At 39.8% G+C, this 24,077-nt stretch overlaps 2 protein-coding genes across 9 annotated transcripts in view; one reads left to right on the forward strand and one right to left on the reverse strand.

Moving 5' to 3' along the window:
* Window positions 1-17,148, reverse strand: part of dnah5 (dynein, axonemal, heavy chain 5) — a 94,289-nt gene extending 77,141 nt beyond the window's left edge. The window contains exons 1-11 of one of the 4 annotated variants that reach the window (XM_072394644.1): window positions 17,059-17,148; window positions 7,460-7,594; window positions 6,715-6,799; window positions 6,301-6,458; window positions 3,984-4,202; window positions 3,430-3,567; window positions 2,773-2,949; window positions 2,529-2,642; window positions 2,285-2,392; window positions 1,937-2,059; window positions 1,436-1,651 (exon numbers count right to left, since the gene is read on the reverse strand). In XM_072394644.1, the coding sequence (XP_072250745.1) occupies window positions 1,436-1,651; window positions 1,937-2,059; window positions 2,285-2,392; window positions 2,529-2,642; window positions 2,773-2,949; window positions 3,430-3,567; window positions 3,984-4,202; window positions 6,301-6,458; window positions 6,715-6,799; window positions 7,460-7,594; window positions 17,059-17,148 (1,563 nt within the window). Of the gene's footprint in view, window positions 1-1,435; window positions 1,652-1,936; window positions 2,060-2,284; window positions 2,393-2,528; window positions 2,643-2,772; window positions 2,950-3,429; window positions 3,568-3,983; window positions 4,203-6,300; window positions 6,474-6,698; window positions 6,800-7,459; window positions 7,595-9,994; window positions 10,052-17,058 lie in introns of those variants that run through there. The other 3 variants (XM_072394643.1, XM_072394642.1, XM_072394645.1) reach the window with 3 other exon arrangements.
* Window positions 17,149-18,304: 1,156 nt separating this feature from the next.
* The window catches only part of triob (trio Rho guanine nucleotide exchange factor b), a 99,875-nt gene continuing 94,102 nt past the window's right edge, over window positions 18,305-24,077 (forward strand). For 2 of the 5 annotated variants that reach the window (XM_072394650.1, XM_072394649.1), the window contains exon 1: window positions 18,305-18,627. In XM_072394650.1, the coding sequence (XP_072250751.1) occupies window positions 18,558-18,627 (70 nt within the window). In that variant the 5' untranslated portion in view covers window positions 18,305-18,557. The remainder of the gene's footprint in view (window positions 18,628-24,077) is intronic. The other 3 variants (XM_072394647.1, XM_072394648.1, XM_072394646.1) reach the window with 2 other exon arrangements.

Genomic DNA, 24,077 nt, shown 5'->3' on the forward strand with positions numbered 1-24,077 from the left:
CTCAACGCAAAAAATATACATAGAATCACAACAATGGCAACCAGAATAGCCACTGCACACACACAAAATCATTCTGGACAAAGCAGTTTTAGAAGTGTGAATATTTGCTCGTGAAAGCAAAGCAAACAAAAGTCCCTGAAAGGGATTAGTGTGTGTAACTTCAAACGTGTGCTGCAGATCATTCCAGTTCTGAGGTACATTGTGCTGAACCTTCAACTGCTCTGAGGAACATTGAAAGCCATTCTATTGTGTGTTCTGTGGTTATCAACTCCAAATTTGATCAAATATGACCATTCAACCTTTTTGCATAACTCATAGCGAGGAGTAAACATGATAGCTATCAACAGACTCTGAACTGAGTCAATTAGATCTTAGATAACATGGTTTGTACTGGAAACATCATTGGGATACAGCTTTGAGAAATGCAAACAATTTATCTATGTAAGGCCTTTAAATGAAAACGGGATGTCAGCAGGCACCTAGTTTGTGATGGGACTGATGGCATGCAAGATAATATCAGCACAAAAAGTGGCATTTCAGAGTAGAGTTGGATATTTATAATATATAATATATATTTTTTTTAAATGTTAAAAATAGCAGTGTGCCTGAAAGATTAAGTGAAGAACACAAAGGAGAAAAGCATGTTCAAGAAAGTATGAAGTTGGTTCTCTGTTCATGTTCCATGCTGTTAGTGCCGTCATTAAATAGGAACAGTGGTATGATCCACAGCTATAACATGAACCCTCGCATACGGCAAACTATAGAAATACAAACGAGCCATGCAGTTCTATAAGCTGAAGATTGCAGTGAGACATTACCTCCCATTTTGCCTGCATTTCTGCAGTCTGTACAGAAACAAACAAGACACCTCACATCAATACAAAGCACCCTAAAGAGAAGATGGAACACACCATTTACAAACAATATGAGGCAATAATTTCATGAAATTTGAGCTCATTTTGTGTCCCAAAGCAGTACAATTTGATTTTGTAAACAAAAATAATTATTTTGCAACACATGAAACAAGGGAACGAAGACTGTTTCGATAATCTGCAACTGTCACAGTATTTGTAGAGCCTGAGGTCATTCAACAAACCCACTAATCGTTCTACTTAGCTGCAGTGACATTTGCATAGTTAAGTATTGGTATGAAGACATTAATTGTACAAAATCAATGTAAAATCTAATATCAGTATATCAGTTTTTCTCATATTTCTTGAATGCATCATCTATGCAGTCGAGAAAACGCTAAACTTGTCCTCTCAATTGCAGTAGAAGCCTTTATTCCACCAACAACATATTCAGCATCAATGGACAGCAGGAGAAATACATATTTAGCTGGCCAACAATGGTATTTCATCAGTTGAATGAGTTGAATGCATGTCTGTGTTATGAAAACGCCTCGATAATAATATGATCTAACAATATTACTTACTTGAAACCTGGTGGCCATGGTTTCCAGTCCTTCAATCTTAGAATCCTGCAGTGCAGAGTAGGTGGAAATGGTGCTGAACATTTCGAGGATCTTCTTGAGACGTCGCTGGAATGTGTCAAACTTCCCAAATATGTACATCTCACTGAAGTCAAACTGTCTCTCTGAGGGAGTTTGTTCCAGTTTCTCCTTGGTTTTATGGAAACACAGTTGGTACTCCTGGACAATGCAACAAAATCGATCATTTTCATTCAACCAGCACCACAGAACTGGAAGACATGAAACTTAGTGACCTTCACAACTTTGATGCATTTTAACACATGTACAGAACACAAACTTTCTTTATTTTTTAAACATCCCACATACAGAAAAAAAGAAGATATTTGCTACATGTATTTTGATAGTTTTTTTTTTAAATAGCTACATTTTCCTGGGGGAAAAAAACACATTTTTATAGTACTATACAAAATATGATTTACATAATAAACAACAAGAATTTTGTACCTGATTTAGGCTAATAGCGGCCTTGATTTTGTCAGCAACAACTTGCTGAGGCTGGTCCCATATTGAATTAGCGCCATTATTAGTGATGTAGGCTTTGCAAGCAGTGATCATCTGGTTTGTCACCTGGAGATACAGATGAAGATTCTGACTAAATTTAGGCTTTCATAATTCAAGCCTGTAATGCGTACACTGGGATGTTACATATCAATTATCTTGAGCACAATCGTTTGCAGCTTTAATGTTTTATTTGCCCATTCAAAAGAAAACAAGCTGAATACCACTGCTGATTATATTACAATTTAATAAACACTGACACATTTTGTAGAAAGGATGCCTTAGCTCCATTACCTTGACAAAAAGTGATGTTATTTTTTCCGATGTGTTGTAGTATCGAGAAATGCTATGAATCATCCTGATGGCATTGATCAAACCTGGGATCGCATTCACCATTGACACCTGAAACAAAGTACATCTCGTTTTCACACATGGGATACATTAGTGAAACAGTTTAACAAGGATACGGAACATCCAGTTAGCTTTTAATGCAGCACACCCCGTCATCTTTAAAGAGATTACTTGTTTTTTTCCTTACAGGATCACTGTTGTAGAGGGGATCACAAAACTTCTCCAGGCTGTAGAGGTACTTCACATTGTCTTTGGCCTCATTGGCTGCATCAGTGATCCTTCTGTCTAGTTCCCGCCATGACTAAAGCAAACACACCCTTATTGTATTCATTGTAGGTCCGCATCACACCAAACATTACAGTACTAAATATTTCATATGAAGGATTTTGCAGAATGAGTCCTATGTTGCAGTTATCAGTTGTGATCCTGACCTTAATGAGCTTAGATTTGGCCATTAAGAGCACACCCAATACAGCTCTGACATCCGGGCTTTTCAGCTGGTCCAGAAGGTAGTTGAAGCGGGACATTCGTTTCTTCCAGTGGTCCAACTCGGCACGAGGGCCGAGGTCATCGGCCTCCTTTCTAAGTTGGTCACTCTCAGCTAGAACCTAGAGAGCAGAGTTGCTTTATTCTGTGTCTGGTCACATAAAGGCTGCAGTTTACCCTTTTGTGGCTCAAGTCACAATTTAATTTGTAGTTAGCTTTCTTTTTTTTTTTGGTACTCTTGCACCCTCTCTATAGGACCTCAAGCTGAACTGGGTCAAAACATGTAAAATATTAAGTTGAAGTAACAACAACAATAAATGATTGTATGATACAGTGACGCTGCCAAACATACAGCTAAAAACTTGCAAAATCTGACTGTCAGATATCTTTGCTTCTTTTCAGGATAAGCATGCATTTCAAGCATTTGCCGCTCTTATACTTAACCTGTTCAGCTTCAATCAAAAGCAATGCAAGCAAACACAGATGTGAGAATGAATTCCCTTTCAAAATCTGGCCGTAAACTGCTCAACATAAAAGGCATGCAAGATTACAGCAAATTTAAGCTCGCTAAAAGGGTGGTACCCCTGAGAATACCCTCTTACCTGTTCTATCTGTTTGATCCACACTTTCATGCAGGCCTCTATCTTTTCTGTTGTTTCCGTGCTGTTGGCGGCTGCCATGTAGTCTGCTGGGCCTTTCAAGACCCGCAAGTCAAATGTGTCACACTCTTTAAAAGTAACCTGGAGGGAAGCAATGACAAGACAGTTTTGTCTGGGATTTACTTGTCTGAGGATGTAAACGTGTGCTTGCATACACAGTATTGCTGAAAGGTTATGCTGTAAAACAAAAATGAACTCATCATTGATTAAGGCTGTTGTCATAACAGGCACAGTTTTCTGAGGTTGCTGTGCTTTTGCTGAATGTGACACCATGAAACAGGCAATGCACAATAGGGATAAAAAAAATAACCGTTTCATAGAAGTTCACATAGATTTTATGTATCCACAATTTGTTTATATTTAATTCAAACAATCACGTGTCTTTTTGTGTGTGGTTGAGCTTCTCACTGGTTTCCTGGTACTCACATGGGTGTGTTAAGAGCACAAATATTTAAATCAGCTGTTGATTTACTCATCCACTGGTTTCTGTGTCCCACCTTTTCTTGTAGGCTCTCCTGTGCTCCAGTAAGAACAGTCACAAAACTTTCAAGTGACGATATGAAGTCTTGTTTGACAGCCTGGGCCTGGAGGCTGGCCAGTTCCCCCCAACCATGATTCATCTTCCTCAGCGTGGGAATAAAGATCTCAGAGAGCAGCTGCTCCACACTTTTTAACAGACCCACATCTGTTGTGTCCAACATGTTGAAATTCACATCCTACAAAGTGAGAAAAGAGTGCATGTTACGGCCCTTGGCCTTGGTAGAAGTGGTGCAGTCTCCCTCCATGCAGATTTGAGTGTGGCAACACACATTGAGGACTGGCTGTTTGGAGCCTTTGGCCTGCCTCCCTCCTGTGGAAAATCTATTGGACCAGCTTTGAGATACTGGACCAATCATGACAGCTGATCTGACACCTCCATCTTTAAAAGGCTCTGAGGAGGACTCATTCACAGGGGCAGCTCTGAACTGAGTGTGCAGCTAGCCCCCGGTGTACTGTGTGAGAGATTGCAGAAGCTAAAGCCCTGAACAGCATGTGAGGCTAAGTTAGACACTCTTTGCTTTAATCTAATTAGTTTAGATTTGGTGGTGCTTCTCCTTTGTGTGTTTTGGTTTGGGATAGTCAGTTTAGTTTAAAGAGGTTTTTGGTTGTTTTACTTTCAGCAGTTAGTCCCTCAAACATTAAGAACGATTTTTTTTGTTTTGATTCTTTGTTGGTTTGAGTTGCACCTCACATCTTAATTTTCTGACTCACCTTGGAATTTGGTTTCCTCAGTTGTATAATAAACCCTTTTAACTCCAAATCCACCATCTTGACACATTTTTATGTTACCTCCCCTGGCTGAATTGGGTCGTAACAGTGCACATATATAGAAACGAATAAAACAAAGAAAGAAAGAAATGTTAATTTAATAGAACTGATACTGAATTTGTAGTTGTCTGCAAGTTCTAAATCATGATGGACCTTAATTCACAATAGGCACAAATATTCATTGTGGTATTTGGTTATAGATGGTTGATTGAAGAGTTATTATTTATTGTTTCTTTCTTTTCTTCTGGCCTTGTTTCATTCAATAGAAGTTCACACACTTATTTTCTCTTGTCTAGCGCACCATTCACCATCTGCTTCCTGTTTCCAATTATTACACCTGTACTCACCTTCCTTTTTTATCATTTTTTTTCCATCAATGAAGTAAATCTAATTTTCTATTCTCCCCTTATACTGCTTTCAGAGTGCATTTGGGTCCCATCGTCACCGTAAAACATTACAGTACATATCCCGTAGCCACAGATATATCCTGTTGGTCAAACAATTCCTACACTACCACCGCATAGAGAAACATGTGAGCTGTTAAATGTATCATCTCTGATTTAATCAATCGGTTATGATTCTTGCTTTGTTTTGAATCTAATCCAAGCAAGTAAAAATATAAATTGATGTAGGCATGTACACCAAAGATCTCTTTCCCTCTCTGACACAAACACACACGAACAAGTACACAAAGTCCCTCCTCCAACTGTGTGTCTTGTAGCAAACATGGCCTGTTATCAGTAGTGGTTATTAGCTTTTCTGCAGCCAGCAGGTGACCAGCTACAATCAATGGCCAGAACTGCCTGGGATATCACTGTGCTATTGATGAGCCCCCTGCTGTCTCACTTATCTCTGGATGAGACAAAGCCTCCATGGATCCTTTTATCACACAAATAGGAAATCACAGTCAAACAGGTGACACACAGGTCTACACAAATGACAATTTATCTTAACCTCTTCCTTCCTGGAGCCCTGGCTGTATTTCTTATAAAATGATAAATTATTTCATTTTTCCAAAGGAAAGGATGGCAAGTTCATGGAATATGCACTACCACGACTAAAATGAATATGAATGTAAGATTTGTCTGGGTTCTTTCCTGCTGCATCCAATTAGGATATTTGCAAGCCGTAGACTTTGTATAACAGGTGATATAAGTATCCGTGACTCATTGTTTAGAGGCTGTTATTTACTTTCTAATTTCCAACAATTTTTGTTTGTTTTTCAAATCTCATTCTGGCCTAAAAGGCCTAACAGGCTTTATTGTATTTCAGAGTTCTTCCACATGTCTCTTATCCATAAAGCATTTGTATAGTTTTGCCCTGCAGCTATGGAGCTGTTTTGTACTGGATTTGATGATGTCCTTTGTTAATGAAGACATTCGCTGTGTATTGTTGAGTAAGCAAAGCATAATCAGGGTTGATGTATTTAAATCAATCATACATTTTTGCTTTATGTCAATCAACCAATCAATCTTTGCGTACTTTGAATAATACAAAGGGACTCACTCTGTGTATGTTCTCAGAGGTTATTGCTTTTGAAGTGTTGGCTCTGGTGAAGAAGACACACACTCCAGTTAATGCCACATCTCTCCCGTCTGTCACAAACACTTTAGACTTCTTTCTTTGACCAGGCTGCTGTGAAACAAGTGCCGTGGGTGCAGAGACTGCAGCCGCTGCAGCTTCTGAAACAAAGAATTGAGCAGAAGCAACGTGATATATAGGGAACTACTGCTTTGACTTTTCATTGTCACCTTGATAGAACCAAAGGATCTTTAGACAACTGTTTAACTACAGTCATGAATATCACTGGTGACAAAGATAATTTCATACAAGACAGAACCTCAACTTGATTAGCAGAAGTTAGATCTTTTAGATATTTTTTTATTCTTGATCCACTAAGTGATCATTTTCCTATGTTACCTCCTTCAGCTGGCTCAGTGTCCTGATAGTAAAACATGAGGTGCGGGAGACCATTTGACACAAAGAATTGCTCCATTCGGTCAATCTGTAAAAGATAGAAAGGACAGTTCAACCCCATGGGTTATTCAACGTCAGAACTTAACGGAGATGTACAAAACTAATTTCAAACATTCTGCAAAGGCAGTTTATTCACATTTTTTTTACCATTGCAGCCATACTAACATTACACTGTAAATGTATTCACTTATAGTAATAGTCCTGTGTTGAAAAAATTAGTCCATAAGTGTTAAAATATACCATGAATATGTACTGAAAGTATTAAAAGTAACTGTAGAAATGTATTCTGTGACTGTTCCATTACTTTCACTGCTACAAATCATTGTCTTGAATTAACAAACAAAATACATTTTTATCAGTTTTTCATATTTTGAAAAAAGAAAAGTACAAGTGACTAAAACTGTGAGATCATTTTTTTTTAAGTAAAGTTCTAAAAAGGGAAATAATTGATTTAATGAATCTCAGAGGTTAAAAGGTTCAGTATTTCCCCTTGAGACGCCATGAAGATGAAGCAGACAAACATCTGGTAAAAAGAGGAAACTTACTTAAATTTGAACTTAAGCACTTATCTAATTGCACATTCCGCCTTTCTAGCACGGCCACCACACCTATTTCCTCTAGTTTTATGTCTGCTGCAGTTTTCTATCAAAGTGAAAAAAATCTGTGGGAAAGTTTGAGTGCGAAGTACCTGATTCCCCTCCAGTATGGCATCTTCCACGTCAGCCTTCTCCAGTCCCAGGCATGAGGCCACAATACTGAGGATGTAGTCATGTCTTCCATCCAGCTGGGCACGCTTAGCCTCACGCTCCTCCTTTAACTTTTGCTACACAATAAAGCATTGACAAACGTAAATGGAATTAGGTTGGCTAAGTTGAACGAAAATGTAACATGCATCTGTTTGACTTTGATTACGTACTGACTTAAATGATTTTTGAAGAAAACTAACACTCGGGACTGGCTGAAGTGAAGCCATCACGAGACCAGAGACCATCTATCACATACTTAATGTGCAGTGATGAGGCTGTTGACAATGTGACATGGCTGAGGCTCAGCTGTTAACCTAGACTTTGGCTCAGACATCATGTGAATAACACTTTGTTCTGTTAATAAATGAACAGTGGAATATATGAAAAATAAATCCCCAATAAATAATCCAGTGTTTTGTCAGCACACAATATCACACACAATTATAGTTCCGCAATATATCAGAAACAGATATTACTATCCCCTCAAAAATGTCCAGCGCTCTGCTTTGTTTTCCTCCTTTTACTTGCGAGAGATCCTTCCATGTCTCCTCTGACTCTTTCAGTACCTGCGCAGGGGTCTCTCAATGGATTAACCAACAACATGGGAAGCTTAAAAACAAGTGATCGCTTGCCAAGTTTTGCTACTTAGTAACAGAAACAACGCCAGCCGATAAATTCCGTGAAACCTGCTGTTGCATGGCGCGTTAGCAGCAACCTGCACTTAGAGTCTCTCTTTGGCTTTTTCTTTTTGTCTGTCTGGAATTTAAAAAGCATAGCTCTAGTACTGTAAAGCCTTAAAGTACATGTTGCATTAATGTCACCATGGTCAGACCTCCCTGTTAAAGGTCCTCGTCTACAACAAAGCATACTGGCTATGCCAAAAAATAACACACTTGAGAGGTAGCTTGTTCATATACCGATTAATTTTAGATAATTGTTAACAACTGGATTAAAATTTACACCCGGGAATGGCTGATAAGTGATCAAGTTTCATGTCATCGATGTGTCTCCTCCTTTGTTGTGAATGCATGTTCATGTAGTTGAAGAAATGATCTAATTCTTAGTCAGCCTTATACCACTTTTTTCCATGCCAATTGATGCAAACTGCTAAGAGCCTACATTTTGCACTCAATCTGATGAAAATCTGACACAAAAAATGAGGACACAAAAAAATAGATGTCAAATCAAAAAGATTAAAAAGGATATTTAGATAAATATGTGAGAGTATGAATAAAGAAGTAGGAAGACAGATTAAGGAAATGATGTATTTGTGAAAGCAGGAAAAGAATATTAAAGTTTAAAAAATAGAAGAAAAAAAATGACTGAATTCAAAAAATTAGTACAATAGACATGGACATAGATAAAGAGGAAAGATCCAACATATTTTACACTACATGACTAAATGGTTAAAGCTCAAAATAACGTTTCTTGTTAGTTAGACCCTGAGGAGTTGGCCTTGTCAAGGTCAGCTGAGAAGTAGCATGCCAACAATCTCACTTCCAGTGGGTGTCAACATTATCAGCTTTAGAAAGGGAGCTAGCAATAGACACAATAGTGTTAATTTGTATAGTCCAACAAGGTTAAAATACACCAGCAGAATCGTGAATTTTCTCAAAATACCATAGTAACAATTTCCAGGCACCTTCATACAGCTCTCAGAAGCAGTGGCTGAAAATTACATATTACATATTTACATGCACAAATAAATATATATATATATATATATATATATATATATATATATGTATATATATGTATGTATGTATGTATGTATATAAATGCTCTCTAGAGAACTCTGACAGTGAACTCTCTCTATCTGCCTTAATTCCAAAAGTGTACACAGCCACCTCAGTCATCAAGGCAAACACAACCATACAGAAGCAATAAATTATAGTGTAGACTATACAAACGAGCAGACTAAGTCACTACTGAAAGCAATACACACAAACACACAAAATACACAAGCCAACAACGGCATTCTCTACCAATGTTAGACACACATCCTCTTTTAGTCATTTGCATTGCACAGTCTCAGAAGCCAGCAGATGTGGTCCATTGTAATAACAGCTACAACATTAAAAGCTTTCAGGGGCAAACAAAGCCCCAACCAGAGATAAGCCACAGCCAGACTGACAATCCCTGTAATAAACAAACTGTCGCTTTTGAAAAGTAAAGGTTAAAAAAGTGACCAACAGGACATGTATGATAAATGTAGTCATTTTTTTATCCAAATCATCAGGAGTAGAAACAATACATACTGTCAAATTCAGCACAGCAGCATGTGAACTATGTCTTTTGCAGGTACTGTTTTCTCTTTTACTTATAATTTTATTTATTTATAATAGTAAATGAAGATGCCATCAGTGCTTGTAAGAGGAACAAATACATGACAATGATGTGGGTACATAAACGAAAATAGGAGAGTTTCTTCAAATTACACAATAAAAATAAGAGCCTAGCTGCCGGAATTCTCTTACCCGAATGATGTCTGAAACAATTTGTCTCCAGACCTGCTTTCTGAACACCCGTGACATGTCAACTCCTTGCCTCTCCACTTCTCCTCCCCAATATCTTCTCTATAACCTGCTATCGCTTTCTTATCTGCATGTGCACTCTCACCCTCTGAGCCTTAGGCCTATCATGTTGTCAGTGGTGACCACCCGGCCAGCTGAGCCAAAGCTATACCTGCGATATTCTTAATGGCCACATCAATCAGAAGTCCGTATTTTTCAGCCAGCTGGGCTCAGGATAGAAATAATCCCTGTCAAAGAACGACAAAAGCTCTAAAATACATCTGTTTGAATTTGAGATGCGAAAAAACACTGACTTTTAAGTTTACAAATCCCACAGACACAGGTGGATACACACTTGGAAATGTGTTCACTCATGACATAAAAACTACTGCAACATTCTAATATCACTTAAAGATAAAGTATTTTTTGCATTTTTTGCTATTTAATTTCATTCCACATCGAATTAAAATGAGTTTATATCACTTATCATGGATATGAATTGTGTGGCAAGATAGGGCTTTCAGTATTGGTTCTGAACTGTTCTGAGAGAATGTAGTACAGAAGTTATTCATTTATTAAAATTAAGGTATCAGGAGTTGTATAAAATCAGCTCTGCCTTGAATTTAGACTGAACCCTTCTTGTCCACCAGTGTTCTGGCAGAATTGTGCTTTGATAAGTGTCCTCCCTTTTTGGTAGAAAACATAGTGCTAAGCTGTTAGCTATCTTTAATGAACCCAACTTTTATGGGGCAATTCACATATTTTGGAAAAGGCATGAGGTCAGGACTTGTTGAATGTCACTCCAAATTCTCAGTGTTAGCTTGTTTTACCCATTCCACAAAGTCAATTAGACATTTTGGAAATTTTTGAACCTCAGAATTAATAATCTGATAATGTACGGCAAAACAAAAATGACTTAAAACCTTTTTGACCAAATTCTTGCATTTTCATTCTATGTTATTTGCTCTCTTAAAGCAGAATCTTGCACAAACATTCTGCCCCAGAAAATGAAGGTGTAAAAAAATATCCCTGAGCACTCAGTTTGGTCAAGATGCTCATGTCCATGATGAGTGTATGTAAGCTTCCAACTAGAAGACAATTAGAGTATCAATGTTTCATAATGTATTAATGTTTTACAGAGAAGCAGTAAATTCCCACAATAACGTAACTGTGGAAGTGGAAAACTAATGAAAAAAAAGAGCTAAAAGGTGCACTTTCAGTTACATTGATCTGGAAGTGTTCATCAAAGATCTACTGTCCAATAGAAACATATCCCACAGAGCCATTTTCCATTTTAAAACAGCAGATAAAAGTGTGCATTTCACACACAACATTAAAAACAAATATTTATGTTCAACATTTCGAATTCAAGCAAATACTCCTAATGATCATTTTGAATATTCAGAGTCATCACAGAACTCCTTTGTATCTCCTGTATTTTTTTGGACAGTTGCTGTCAGGAGCAAAATCTGGAGATAAATAAGAAGCAGGGTAAAAGTCTGATCTGATCTTAGCTTGCCGTATCTACTTGAGCAGAAATTCTCTTATCTGTAATTGCACAGTTACTTTTGTGTGTTAAAATCTAAGGGAGGTTCTAACAGTCAGATGTATTCTTGCAATATTATGTTTTGGGGCTTCATTAAACTACATGTTTTATCAAATTCGTAGCCCATTGACATGGAATTCTTCAAAGCTGGAATAACTAAGAAGTACAAAAAACAGCCCGGATGTTATCTTTCTCAAATAATTAAGCAAGACGCAGGGAAATGGGATAAAAAAAATCAGCCAGTATGTGAGTAGCCTGCAAAAGCTGCATGAGGCTTAAACATTTTGAAATAAGGCTATAATAAACTTTCTTTTCTTTTTTCCAAATAGACACACAGAGCAAATGCAGCAGCTAATTAATGATGAATTACATTTGGCCAAAGTAGATAATCAAGTAGCCAAGATGTCTGTAACACCAGAACACTTGGGTCACCTTACCTTGTTTTGATAGTCTGGTTTAAAATGCAGCATAGTTGTCGACGGCCTTTCAGACTGACACTTCTTTTCAAGTCATTCTGCCCTCTTAATTGGCTTTGCTTTTCATGACATTAGAGAATTACAGCTCCCAACAATGAAGACAGGACAGAGAACAAGTGGCTTTGCTACACTACGCCAACAATCAGCCTTCTTATTTGCCATGTGAGAAAGGTTAAAGCCCTGAAATTATGAGAGCGTTGCTCCTAAAAGGGTACTGCTAACTAGATAATGTGGTGTTGGATGACGTCCTGTCGGCAAGGTAATTATCGAGGTCCTGCTCTCACCTTACAAATCTATTACAACAATGGGATGGAGAGACAAGGAGGATGGAGGCTGGGGGTGGAAAGGTTGCTGATACGTGTAATGCAAATCACCTTGGGTGGGAAACATCAAGTTTCTATCAAACACAGGGCAATAAACTATATAGTGCCTCAGCCTAGTGAATAAGAAGGTGGTTCTTTATAACAGATCTGTCACCCTCTCAAAGGACTACAAGTTTCACACACTTAACACGTCTTTCAATATTGTATGCATGACCATTGTATGCTGACCGGAACTAACTAAATGAAAAGATAACAGTCACAGCTTCTTAAGGCAGGTGAAGAGAAGAATAGTAATATTTTGCAGACAGTAGAACAGTGCTTTGTTGTTCTGTTATGCAGCATCTTCTAACTGCACTGCTTGTGTCATTTGACTTTTCAGTCTCATCTGAGCTTGAACCTAAAATGGATCATAACGCTTCATGCAGCTGATGCAAGCCTGTGTCAACACTACAGTACAGCGTAAATGTGTGAAATGTGTGAAGCTGCGATGAAAAAGTTGTTAAATGAATCATTTAACTAATACAAATAAAATACATCATAACTAACTTATCTATAAAAATATCTTTTTGCAAAAATGTTGCTTTCAGCAAACTGGAAACGGTTTTGCTATGGATGAAACAAGGGATTTGTCCATGTTAATTTGTAATTTACTCCAAGGAACATCAACTATCAGACACAGCACAGTGGCCTCCTGCAGGATACTCTGCAGTGTCCTTGTTTAGTTAAAATGCCCCGACCCAGTGGGGCACAAACACAGGACTTCTGAGAGTTGAGACAAGACTGAGTCAGCCGGTGCAACATGCTGTTGTGGGCTTATCTTATTCTGTGGATGCAATAGAGAATGTGAAGCTTTGTCACGGTGTGTCGCATGCTGAGACAGGAGGAGTATCTTTAAAGGATTGCTCATTTGTTAGCTCTTCCTACAACCACTGTTGCCTGGAAAGTTTGTGCTGTGTTTGTTAAAAATGGTCAAATCTCATGGGAGATATCGAATCCCAATGTTGGATACAAGAGCTGCTCCCACTACAGAGATAACCATCATCTAGCAACACTTTCTCATGTAGTGTCTTTGTGGCTCAGTTGCAGTTTTGGTTGTACAGCTGCCTTGCAACATTCCAACCCTTCACAGCTAGTGTCATCCTTTAGGTCTTGTGGATATAAGGAAAAGCCATAAAAGGTGAACTCATTGGGTCCTTCGTTGTGTTCCTGAAATTATCGCTGTGTTTCAGGATGCAGTGATCACTTTTTAGACATCCCCAACCACCGATATGCAAGTGCAGGGAAAATGATGTTAAAGCTGTATATGACTCTCAGTGATTAATTGGGAGGTCAAGGGTTTCTGACCAGTCGTCAGTTTGTAATGTGTTGAGCCTGAAACCATGTTTTTAATGTTGCAAATAACAAATGTACGCATGCACACCAACACACACACACACACACACACACACACATGACAAAGCGACCTTGAACAAAATGAATATTGAATTCCAATAGGTGTTTACCACGCTGACCAGTAGATGAGATGCACAGCTTTGTCCACAAGCATCTGACCAGCAGTTTTCACTGAAGAAATGACTGCAAAGCTTTGCATTAAAAAGTGACGTGGTCGTCAATTTTGAAACAACGCCACGACTGAGTTTTCTACGTTGAACCGGCTGGTTGTGGGCTACTGTGAAACAGGAGAGTGACTGTAAATTATAAATGAGGAGGCACCAATATCTGAAAGAGAATACAAAGACTAAGACAGAGAGAGGTCCATGTTTTTCAAGAAAGCATTCACACTGACACAAATACATAGATAGCCGAGAGAGAACACTTTAAAACAGATGTAGCTCCAAATGTCACAACCAGAAAATGTTTGAGAACTCAGCATTTCAATTTGCAATCATTTCTCTTTTTATGGATTATTTAGTTAAAACCACTTTTGGGTTGAGTTGCAGAATCATGACCAACCGAAGTGCCATTACTTTCCATTATCGCCGCTGTTTGAAGTAAGACGGCTTTTGCTAAAGTGCATTTCCAGACTCAAAACATAGAACAAGATCAACAGATAATGTATAAGCTGTCTACATTGGGTCGGACCACTTAATGCAGAAATAGCTTCACTTTCATTTTGATCAATAGCACACAGAAATCAGTCCAAACTGAATCTGTTTATACACACGTCAATGGAGCAGATTCCAAAGACAAGGAGTGTTGTGGTGTTTATCTGCTGCAGTATACTGTAGTAGCTGCAATATTTAAGACTCTATGCAGTTTATTAAAATGTTGTCAACAATTCAAGTTAAGGCTGAGACACTACACAGGCAGAAACACAATATTCAGGTTTGTCTCTTCAATTCAAGCCAGATCCTTCGGATCGTAAAAATAATTCATATAAAGTAAACAACTACAAGCAGAATATTGACTTTTGAACAGATGAGCCTGTCACACAAACAGAACAGTGAGACCGTTTACTACGACGTTGATGGAGTTCAACGTTAATGAAGAAAACAGTTTGTTTAAAGTTGGCCTTCCTCGTCATCTTTCTGCTCCATCCAGCCCTCAGAGGCTGGCCGTAAACTCAAGGCAGTTATTCAAGGAACACACCACCATCTAGTGGACTGAGGCTCACAACACAACAACATACAACAAAATGTCATGACACTACCAAGTCTAATACTGATGTGGCTCTCAGAGCAATTATCAAAAGGGCTTTGGGCGTTGAAACTTGAAAATGAAGGCCGGATTAAATCTATCTGTGTGTTTTTCACGCAAGAGAGACAGGAATATTGATGTGTAGTCTGAAACTTCCAAATGATACTCTACTGTAACACCACTTAGTTGGGTTGGTGGGCCAAATTTATCATTACTAACTTCTTAAACTTTTTTTAATTTATTTTGCTGAATTACAACCTGTATTTCAAATCCATATGATTAGGGATTCTACGTGTTGGACTCGCAAAGAATAGTCCAAAGTGCTGAAGTGAAATTAGACAAAGGAAAATACAAGTTTTAAATGAATTCTAAAAATCAAAAACTGGAAAAAGTAGTGTGTGTATGTGTACTTGGCCCCTTTGTTTTGAAGCCTTGAATTATGCTCTGCACCTGCCAATCATCTTTAGAACTCATATAATTAGTTCAGTTATCTCCACTGGTGTACAGCCGAAGTGTCACAGGATCTCATAAACATCTGATGTGACAGGTCCCAGAGCCCACAACACCACTTAGCAAGGAAGAACATCAAGCAAGCAGCACAATAAAGAGATAAAGTAGCTCTCCCAAAGGGCCAAGGAAAACACAAAGGAGTACCAATAAATTAAAAGATTGCAATGTCAGTCCATAGGACTATTTTAAGCCATAGACCACAAAGATAGTCTTTGTGGAAAAGTGGTGATTGCTTCAATAGAACAACAACAAACTACTTATGTTTCGAGTCTAACAAAATGCCTTTTGGAATCTCCCAAAGCATGTGAAAGAAGGTACTCTGGTTGGCTGAGACTAAAACTGTCCCTTTTTTGCCATCAAAGGAAACACATGTGGTACACTCACACTATCCCAAGAACACTACTTCCACAGTGAAGCATGGTGGTGGCAGCATTATGCTGTGGGAGGGCATGGAAACAGGTTTAGAACAGAAGAAACCACGGATGGTGTTAAATACGAGAAAATTCTCGAGGAAAAAGTAGACCAGGACAGAAGTCCACTGTTTAGAATGACAATGACTCTCCACATACCGCTAAGGAGAGTGTAATGGTCTCGTTGAGGCTAAAAACCTTACCTGGACCAGCAGAGCCCATCCACTTTGAAGGAAGTGGAGTAGCTATGCCTCTGAGGAATGGGACAAAATCCCTGTGGCAAGGAGCATCAAGCTTATCCAGCAAAGCCCCAAGAGACTTAATACTTTGTCAATACTTGTTTGGCAAAGTTAATACTTTTTGCAACAGTTACAGTTTTTAAGTCTCCTGCAGTACAACTGCACAATTGTCAGGGTTTTCATTATTATCATTAGTTTTTTTTAAATATTTTTTTCTTTTAGTTACACTACCCGGATATAGACTTTTTAAAATGAAGAATTCTGACAGAAAATCCCCAAATACCTTCATTTAAACTACAGGTTTTAAAGCAACAAAACAGGAAAGACACAACAGAGGTGAATCCTTTAGCAAGGACAAAATGAACAATTTGTGTTATTCTAGCAGTTTTCCCAAATATGTTTAAGACAGAGTTCTGATATTATTATGAGCTTAAATCTGGGGCCATTCAATTTGGCCTCCACTTTAACCAGTACACTCCTTTAACTTCAGATGAGTGATCCTTTACAATGTGTGTCTGTGGGTACGTGTAAAATAAAAAAAGTAAAGACAAATCTAATTTATTAATAAAGTATACAAACTTTTGCATTAAAATGATAAAAAGTAGGAAAACATATGGACTACATACAGCCCTGACGGTAAATTATAATTAATAAATGCAAAACTGTTAAAAAGGACCTTACATAACCTTCATCCTATAACCCAGCAAAAGGTTAAAGTTATCATATAGAAATCACAAGCACAGATTACTTTGAATAATCATATCAACATTTTTATTTTTTATTTTTAAAGGAAGACTAAACGAATGGAAAAAAAAGATTTCCTCACAAACTTTAATTTGTAAAGAAAATAAATAAATAAGAGTCACGATCACGATTCTCTTTCAAACCTGCATCTCCTTCAGTGTCTCCACAGTCACGGAGGGCTGGGTGGGTCTGCTTCTGTAGCTGACTTTAGCGATCCGAGAACTGAAGGACATGGCTCGCACATTCCCTCGCAGGAGGCCCTTCTAGAGAAAGGAGCTCTAAATTTCCTCGATTCGCAAATGTATGCTTATCAGATCATTTGGCGTATAATTTGAAGAGATTCTGCACAAGCTCTGACCCTCCACCAAACAATCGTGTTGTTTCTAGTTTCCAAGGAAACTCGGCATGAAAAGGGGGGCAAGGGGACAGAAGGCTGGTCCTGCCTCACACGGGATAAAGTGAAACACAACGGTTACATGTGGCATTGCGTGAAACTGTTCTAACTATGGACACAATGGCAGATCTAGTCAACAAGGCCATTGATAAACAACAGCAGCGTCACGCTGGAGGAGCACACTGAACAACGGAGGCTGGTTCTCTGTCATTTTCGTCTTTCTTGAGCGCTTAGTTGTAAATTTTCTCTAAGTAAAAATACAAATATGAATATTTTTCAGAAAGCCAGATTACTGAAGTTGTTCATGACCATGTGTCAGAATGCGCAGATCACGGGTGCGCGCTTGCTCGCGCAACTTCTGCAGACAACCTCTAGGTGGCAGCATCGTGCCGTTTTAACTCAAAGCTGCAGCTGTCAGGGAGAACTGGGTTAGGTTTGTGGGGCAAATGACCTCATACTGTAGCATCATCTTCATCACTGGGAGATGAAGAAAGAGTGAACTCATCCTTTTTTAATCGTCATTTTGTTCATCTTATCGACCAAAACATGTTTGGTCCAACTGAGCACTGTCCAAAAAAACTGCCTGAGGTACTACTCCTCTCGCGTCTCTCCAAAGAATTAAACACATTTTATGGTTAAATGCAGGAAAGGTTTGGTATGAGGGGGGAATATGCAGGGATATCCATGGTCGTCCTTCTGACATCTGTCTTAACATCTGTGCTTGGGCAATTAAGATAAAAGATACTGACACAGCCTGCATCAGCACCGCAGGCAGTGACGCTGGGGGTTGCTGATGTGCTGTGGCGCACACCAAAAAACTGGGTGGCGTACACTGCACCAAACCAACACCCCCCACCCCCCCACCCCACCCCCCCGCAACGGAATCCCAGGATATCCCACCCTTACCCACCCCCTCGAATCGGAATAGCCCTCCTCCCTCAGCTCTCCTCCTCTTTTACCCCCGCCTTCGCTCATTATCACCCCCCCTCCTCCTCATCCTCCTCCTCCTCCACCTCCTCCCTTGCCTCACGTCCCAACTCGGGAGCGCCGCCGATCGGTCGCCAGGATTTTCCCTTCTCGGCCAAAATGGAGGAGAAGGTCTGTCGCTTAATGAGGGGAGCCGAGATTGTATGATCGGATCTGCTTCAATGAAAGGCGTCAGGACCCGCTTTTGTTGATAGATAGTTACGGCAGCTGTAAAAGCCTTTGAGGATATCCATCGCTATTTACGCCGAAGCGACTGCAGCCATGAGCGCAGCGGAGGGACTAGATGAGGCTGCGAAGGACGCGGCAGACATAGCGGCGTTTTTCAAATCCGGTAAGTCGGAAAGGGGCGAGTCTGCCTCGGGGAGAGCTGAAGCAAAGCTGTGGGTGCCGTCCCCGGTGGTCCTCTGCATTGTGTCCCCTAATGTGTCAGAAATGACTGACGGGTGTCATTGGTGGGATGCACAGGCTGCTGCGCGTCGGTCGTGCTGTAGAGATGCTCTCACTTTGTGCTTATTTACCTCGTTTCAGTCTGACCTGTCATGCTGCAGCCTTTCATGTCAACAATACGATTACCCCCTCCAAAATGACCCCATCGTGGGTAAAACCAAGGAGGCTACTAGTTTCCCCAGTTTTTTTACATTTTATTTTAAAAACGTTACACGCGGCATCCATCGCGAGCCCCTCGTCGTTTGGGCTAACCTTTCTGCCTGGAAATGCATGAAGGTTGAGCACCCTTGTAAACGAAGGTGGCATCAAGCATGGCTGCTAACCAAAGTCTGCCAAATGGGATCCAGGGAAAGGACAGGACAGGCCCTGGATGCACGTATGGGCAATAGGTTGCACACCTCTCTTTGGGCCTCTCTGAAACGATGGCATCATCAAAACAAAAAAGGATGGGCCTGCCTACTTTATCACTCCGAAACATTATCACGTTTTATAGGTCCTAGTTGGCTGCACTGGTATCCGACAAGAGCTCTGCATCAGCACAAGACTTTAGTTGGCCTGTGCTTTGTTGAAGAGCTATGTACTGGCGTGATTTATTGCCTGCCTTTGATGAAATGTGGAATTGAAAATAACTTGATCATTATTAGTGTTCTGTTCATTTATATCAGGTATTGGCAGACACTGAAGGTGTCATGCAGTACGCAGCCTCCGTTCTTTCAGCTGTGACACTTGAAAGGCTGTTTCCCTGTTAATACATGGTTTATTTTGGCCTTTTTAAACCTGTATAACAGGCATTTCTTTAAAGCCACTACAAAGTCTCAAGACATGCTATTTAGATGGTACTTATAAGGTCCAGTGCTTTGCAGTGTCAGGACCTAGCACACCAGATGAAGCAGCTGTCTCTCCCTCTCTCAGCTGCTTCCCTCTGTGACACCTGGTGCCTCAGGGTCTGCTGCTCCCCATCCCCACAAAGTGAGCCCATGCAGGAACGCAAACGCACCATTTCCGCACGTCCACTATAGGCAAGAATGAATTCTTGCACTGGTTTTGCACTGAATGCTTTGATGTGCACGCTTCCAGACTTTTATCCACTCTACAAAGCACATACTTTCTCCCTGAGATTTCCCTATGTCAGTCAGACAGTTAGGAATGTTGTCAAAGTGGATTGTATTCAAACGCTTTCTTACGGTTGGTTGGATGCCTGCCAATGTATTTTCCTATAGCTGCGTTGTATCAGGCTGGAAAGTTGGCTCGCAGTGAAGTTTGACTGCTTGGATGTTTATATAGCAGCAAATGCAGTTCATACAGTATTCATGATGCAGACAGAAATAGGTTATGGCCTCAGGAAACTTTTCAAAGAGAAAGTGTGGAAAAAGAAGCTGCTGGGAGAATAGCACAACATTTAAGGTTTAAAAGTTGAATGTGTGTGTTTGTGTAGCTGGGATTAAAAGCAGGTAGTTCTGAAAGGTCTTAGCCACTTTGTTCAAACTTGGCACACACAATGGTACCTCCTCAGTTCATCAGTCTCATTGAAAACACTTTTTTTTAGTGCCAATTAGCAGGAGTTCCCTGCCTGTAATCCTTGGTTCATGTTCTTTGTTTCAGTCTTCATCTTCTGTATTTCTACTACTTCACCGACAAACGACAGCAACTCCCGGCTGACATTGTGTCATTTGCCTTTCTGTTAATCGGTTCTGTAAGCTTTTATTTCATACCATATTTTTGTGTCCCTGTACTTTATATTACCCTCCACACATGTTCAATCTGCCCAAACATGATCTGTCAGTTCATACTTTCTTGTTATGCGTCTCTCTCCAGAGTGCTCTCTCTAATAGATGCCAGCTTGTTGCATGTTTAAATCTTGGCACGCAGCTGCTCACTCTAGTTTATCCCAAGCACTTTTATTTCTGGGGCTCTGTATGCGCTTTGGTGCCCTATTTAGTCAGCGAGGGCTAAAATGTGTCAGTTTCTTCCACCAAACAAGAACTAGAGTCACTGACTGTCTGTTTGTCTGAGCAGCCTGATAACTGGCTGAGATGCTGGCTTTATTACAAGACTTAACTTATTCACTGGCAAACGCAGGCTTTTCGGCTGCAACAACAAACCGGTTGTTTGTATGCATTAATCTGCTTTACCTGAATGAGTGACAGTATCATTGGCCCTTGAAAATGCTCGATGCTCTTCTCCGCTGGATTATTTTCAGAGAGCAGATGGTGCTCCATCTCTGAGTCCCACACTGTTGCTGTGGATCACAGCAAAGCCGCTGAGTCACTCTCCCAGGTTGCTCATGCCACGGCCTAAAGTCCAGTCTTGAAATTGATTCCAATAATCAAACACACTGATAACCCCCTTTACCAACAGAGGTACCACGTGAATTTAGATATCGGGTCATTTGTTATCAAGGGAAGTGTCTTTGAAGCAAGACATCTCTAATATAAGTCTGCATTTTTAGGCGTTGCAGTCAAACAGGACCTTGGGATGTTTATTCAGTGTATTATTGTTGTATTCATGGCCTTGCCATTTATTGTATTTCAGGGTGTTTTGTGAAATGTTGGCACTTTCTTTCACCCTTTTACAGCTGATGGGGGGAAAAAAAGTACTTTTAAAGGTGAAATCTCTCACTAACACACTGTCTTGAAAAATAACCCTAAATGTCTGAGGTGAAATCAAGCAAGCAAGTTGAGCACCGAGGGCTACAACACTGCACTTCCTTACTGGCATGTCTTAGCATTTATATCAAATGATTTCTGTCCTGTGTCTTTCCCTCATGCTCAGTCCTTTACTGTCTACTTTCAATATCTGCTAAACTTATAGGCTGAACAACAGACAAAGTGATTTGTGTTTATGTGGCTAGGGATTTGTCACTTGCATCACTAGAAATATTACGTAACCTATTTACATTAGGTGGCGTAAAATGTGATCACGATCCACAGCATTGGATCTCTAGATTAACCCCGGTCAAATAGATTGGGGCTCAACAGGGAGACCTTCCTGGCAAAACCAAAAATGACATTTGCACAATAGTGTATCTTAAAATGTGTTATCTCATATATAGTCTCTTTGAGTGACATTTAATGAAGTTACTGGCCATGCAATCACATTACTGTACAGAACTGCGCTGTGAAACTCAATTGTCATAAAACCAGTCAGATGTATGCCGGAATAAGATCAAATAACTGTCAGAGACTCCTATTCCAAGTCACAACTACACTGGTCATAAAACAGGGGTCATCACTCACATCACCCATGTTGCACTGGGCCTTAGGGTACTGCAAAGACCTGCTGTGCACTGTGTGAACTTAGCATCTTTCCATTACCATATATGCTTTTAGCTTCACCGTGCATGTGTGACCATCCCTCTTTCTTGTCTGAAACTTTTAAATAATAGATTTTCTTTTATTCCAGCAGGAATATTTGTTGGGCCGATGCATTAGTTATGATCTGTTTTGTTATTGTACTAAGAATTTTATATATATATAAAATATAAAAAACGACTATCTTAAAAACCCTTAACCCCTGACAATTTGATAAATAGCAACTATGCTACTTGTGACTCATTATGCATTCAGGGGCTCTTGCACTGAGACTAAATGAAGATATAAGCATCTATAATGGCAGTGCCTGTATTTACATAGCAGTGAGCCATTTCCCTCGTGCCCACAGCGAACCCAGTGACCTGTGCCAGTGCAGGCTGTAATGGGAGCCAGATCACCAAAGCAGTGATTTCTCATTGTGTTGAGGAGCTCTCATAATTGATGAATGACCTTATGTCATCTTGCATACTCAAGCATAAATCTTACATAATCTCGTAAATGATTATTTGTGACAGGCTGTGGAGTAGGCTTCCTAAAACCCATGTATGGACAGCATAACTGATAGAAAGAAGCGGTGATAGGGAGCACAGAGGCAAATGTGTCCTGAAAGGAGACGCAGAGGGTAAAGGCATGGAAAGTGGAGTCAACGAAGTAACTGAAAATGTAGGGTAGAAAGGAACAAGAGTGAGATCCAGAAAGAGAAGACGCGACATACTTAGAGGGACAAACAAGCCATCACTCATCAAATTATAGATCAGAGGCTTGGGTGGAGTACACCCTGCAAAATGTAGGCTACTGTGCTCTTCATGAGGCTGAATCCTTACCGTTGGATCCAGGGGTAGCCTAATTGGCAGTTGGTCAGAGTTAAAGACCATAAGCTTATACTGGCATAGCCTGTGCTGCTGCACTGCATGGGCTCCCTTGACTCTTACTTACTCAACTCAAGGAGAAAGAGAGCACTACTTTGAGTTGATCTGAACTCTGAGCAAAACCCTCTGAATTCTGTTATTCAGTATTCTTGCATTTGTCGGCACGTTTTCAGTATTAATCATGGTTTGCCATCACCATCACCATGGTGCTTCTTTAATATTTGTAGTTAGTGTATGTCCATGTCACACAGAGTAGCACGATTTAACAGTGGTATTGTTTGTATTGGTGGCATGTTTTTTCTGCTTTTTGCACATCTTTGTAGCTGTGGCCTATTTCAACTCAGTGTGTTTGTTGCATTGGTCCACAGCACAACGTAAGTTAGTTTCTACATCTGTCTTTTCTTCCTTTTTTTTTGCACCCATTTTTTTCTGTTTGCTTGTGTCCAGTCGTGTGGATGTCATGTCACGAACAGAAAGTTCAGAGATAAGAGGACATGGAGACGGCATGAAGGGAAAACAGGACTTTCACACAGCAAACTTTACTCCTGTGTCAGCTGTACTGTCATATACTGTCATGTCACGTTTGGTGAGGTTTAAGCCACAAAACTCCTTGATAAGGGTTAGAAAAACGTTACGGTTTGGATTAAAATAGACCATCTTAGAGCACTGACATCTGTTAGAAAAGTCCATTTTAAAATTTTCCTGGTTGCTAGGGTGACGAGTCCCACCTGGAATGCACGCTAAAAAGAAAATAAATGGGTTACATACAATATCATAGATACTACACCACCTTATGTGATCAGTAGCTGCCTGTGGAACTGAAGGGTTTTTTGTTTGTCATTTTTTCTTTATTTCAGTTAATGATGGACTCATCTATTTGTGTGGGCAGCACAACAGTACAGTGTGCAATGCTATTGCTTCAAATTTGACCTCACTGCAAGACGGTTCCTGGATCTTTCTTTGCAGAATTTACATGCTCTCATTGTACTTGTGTGGGTTCTTTTTTTTAACCAATGCTTCAGTTTTTGCCCACAGCCCAAAAACACCCATCTTAAGGTACTTAACCCTTCTGAATTTGTATTGGGTACAATATGAGCATGAGAGCACATGGTTGTCTGTACTTCTGTGTTTACTCTGACCGACGATCCATCCTG

Source organism: Leuresthes tenuis, unplaced genomic scaffold (assembly GCF_036924035.1).
Source record: "Leuresthes tenuis unplaced genomic scaffold, fLeuTen1.0.hap1 SCAF_10, whole genome shotgun sequence".
NCBI classification, from domain to species: domain Eukaryota; kingdom Metazoa; phylum Chordata; class Actinopteri; order Atheriniformes; family Atherinopsidae; genus Leuresthes; species Leuresthes tenuis.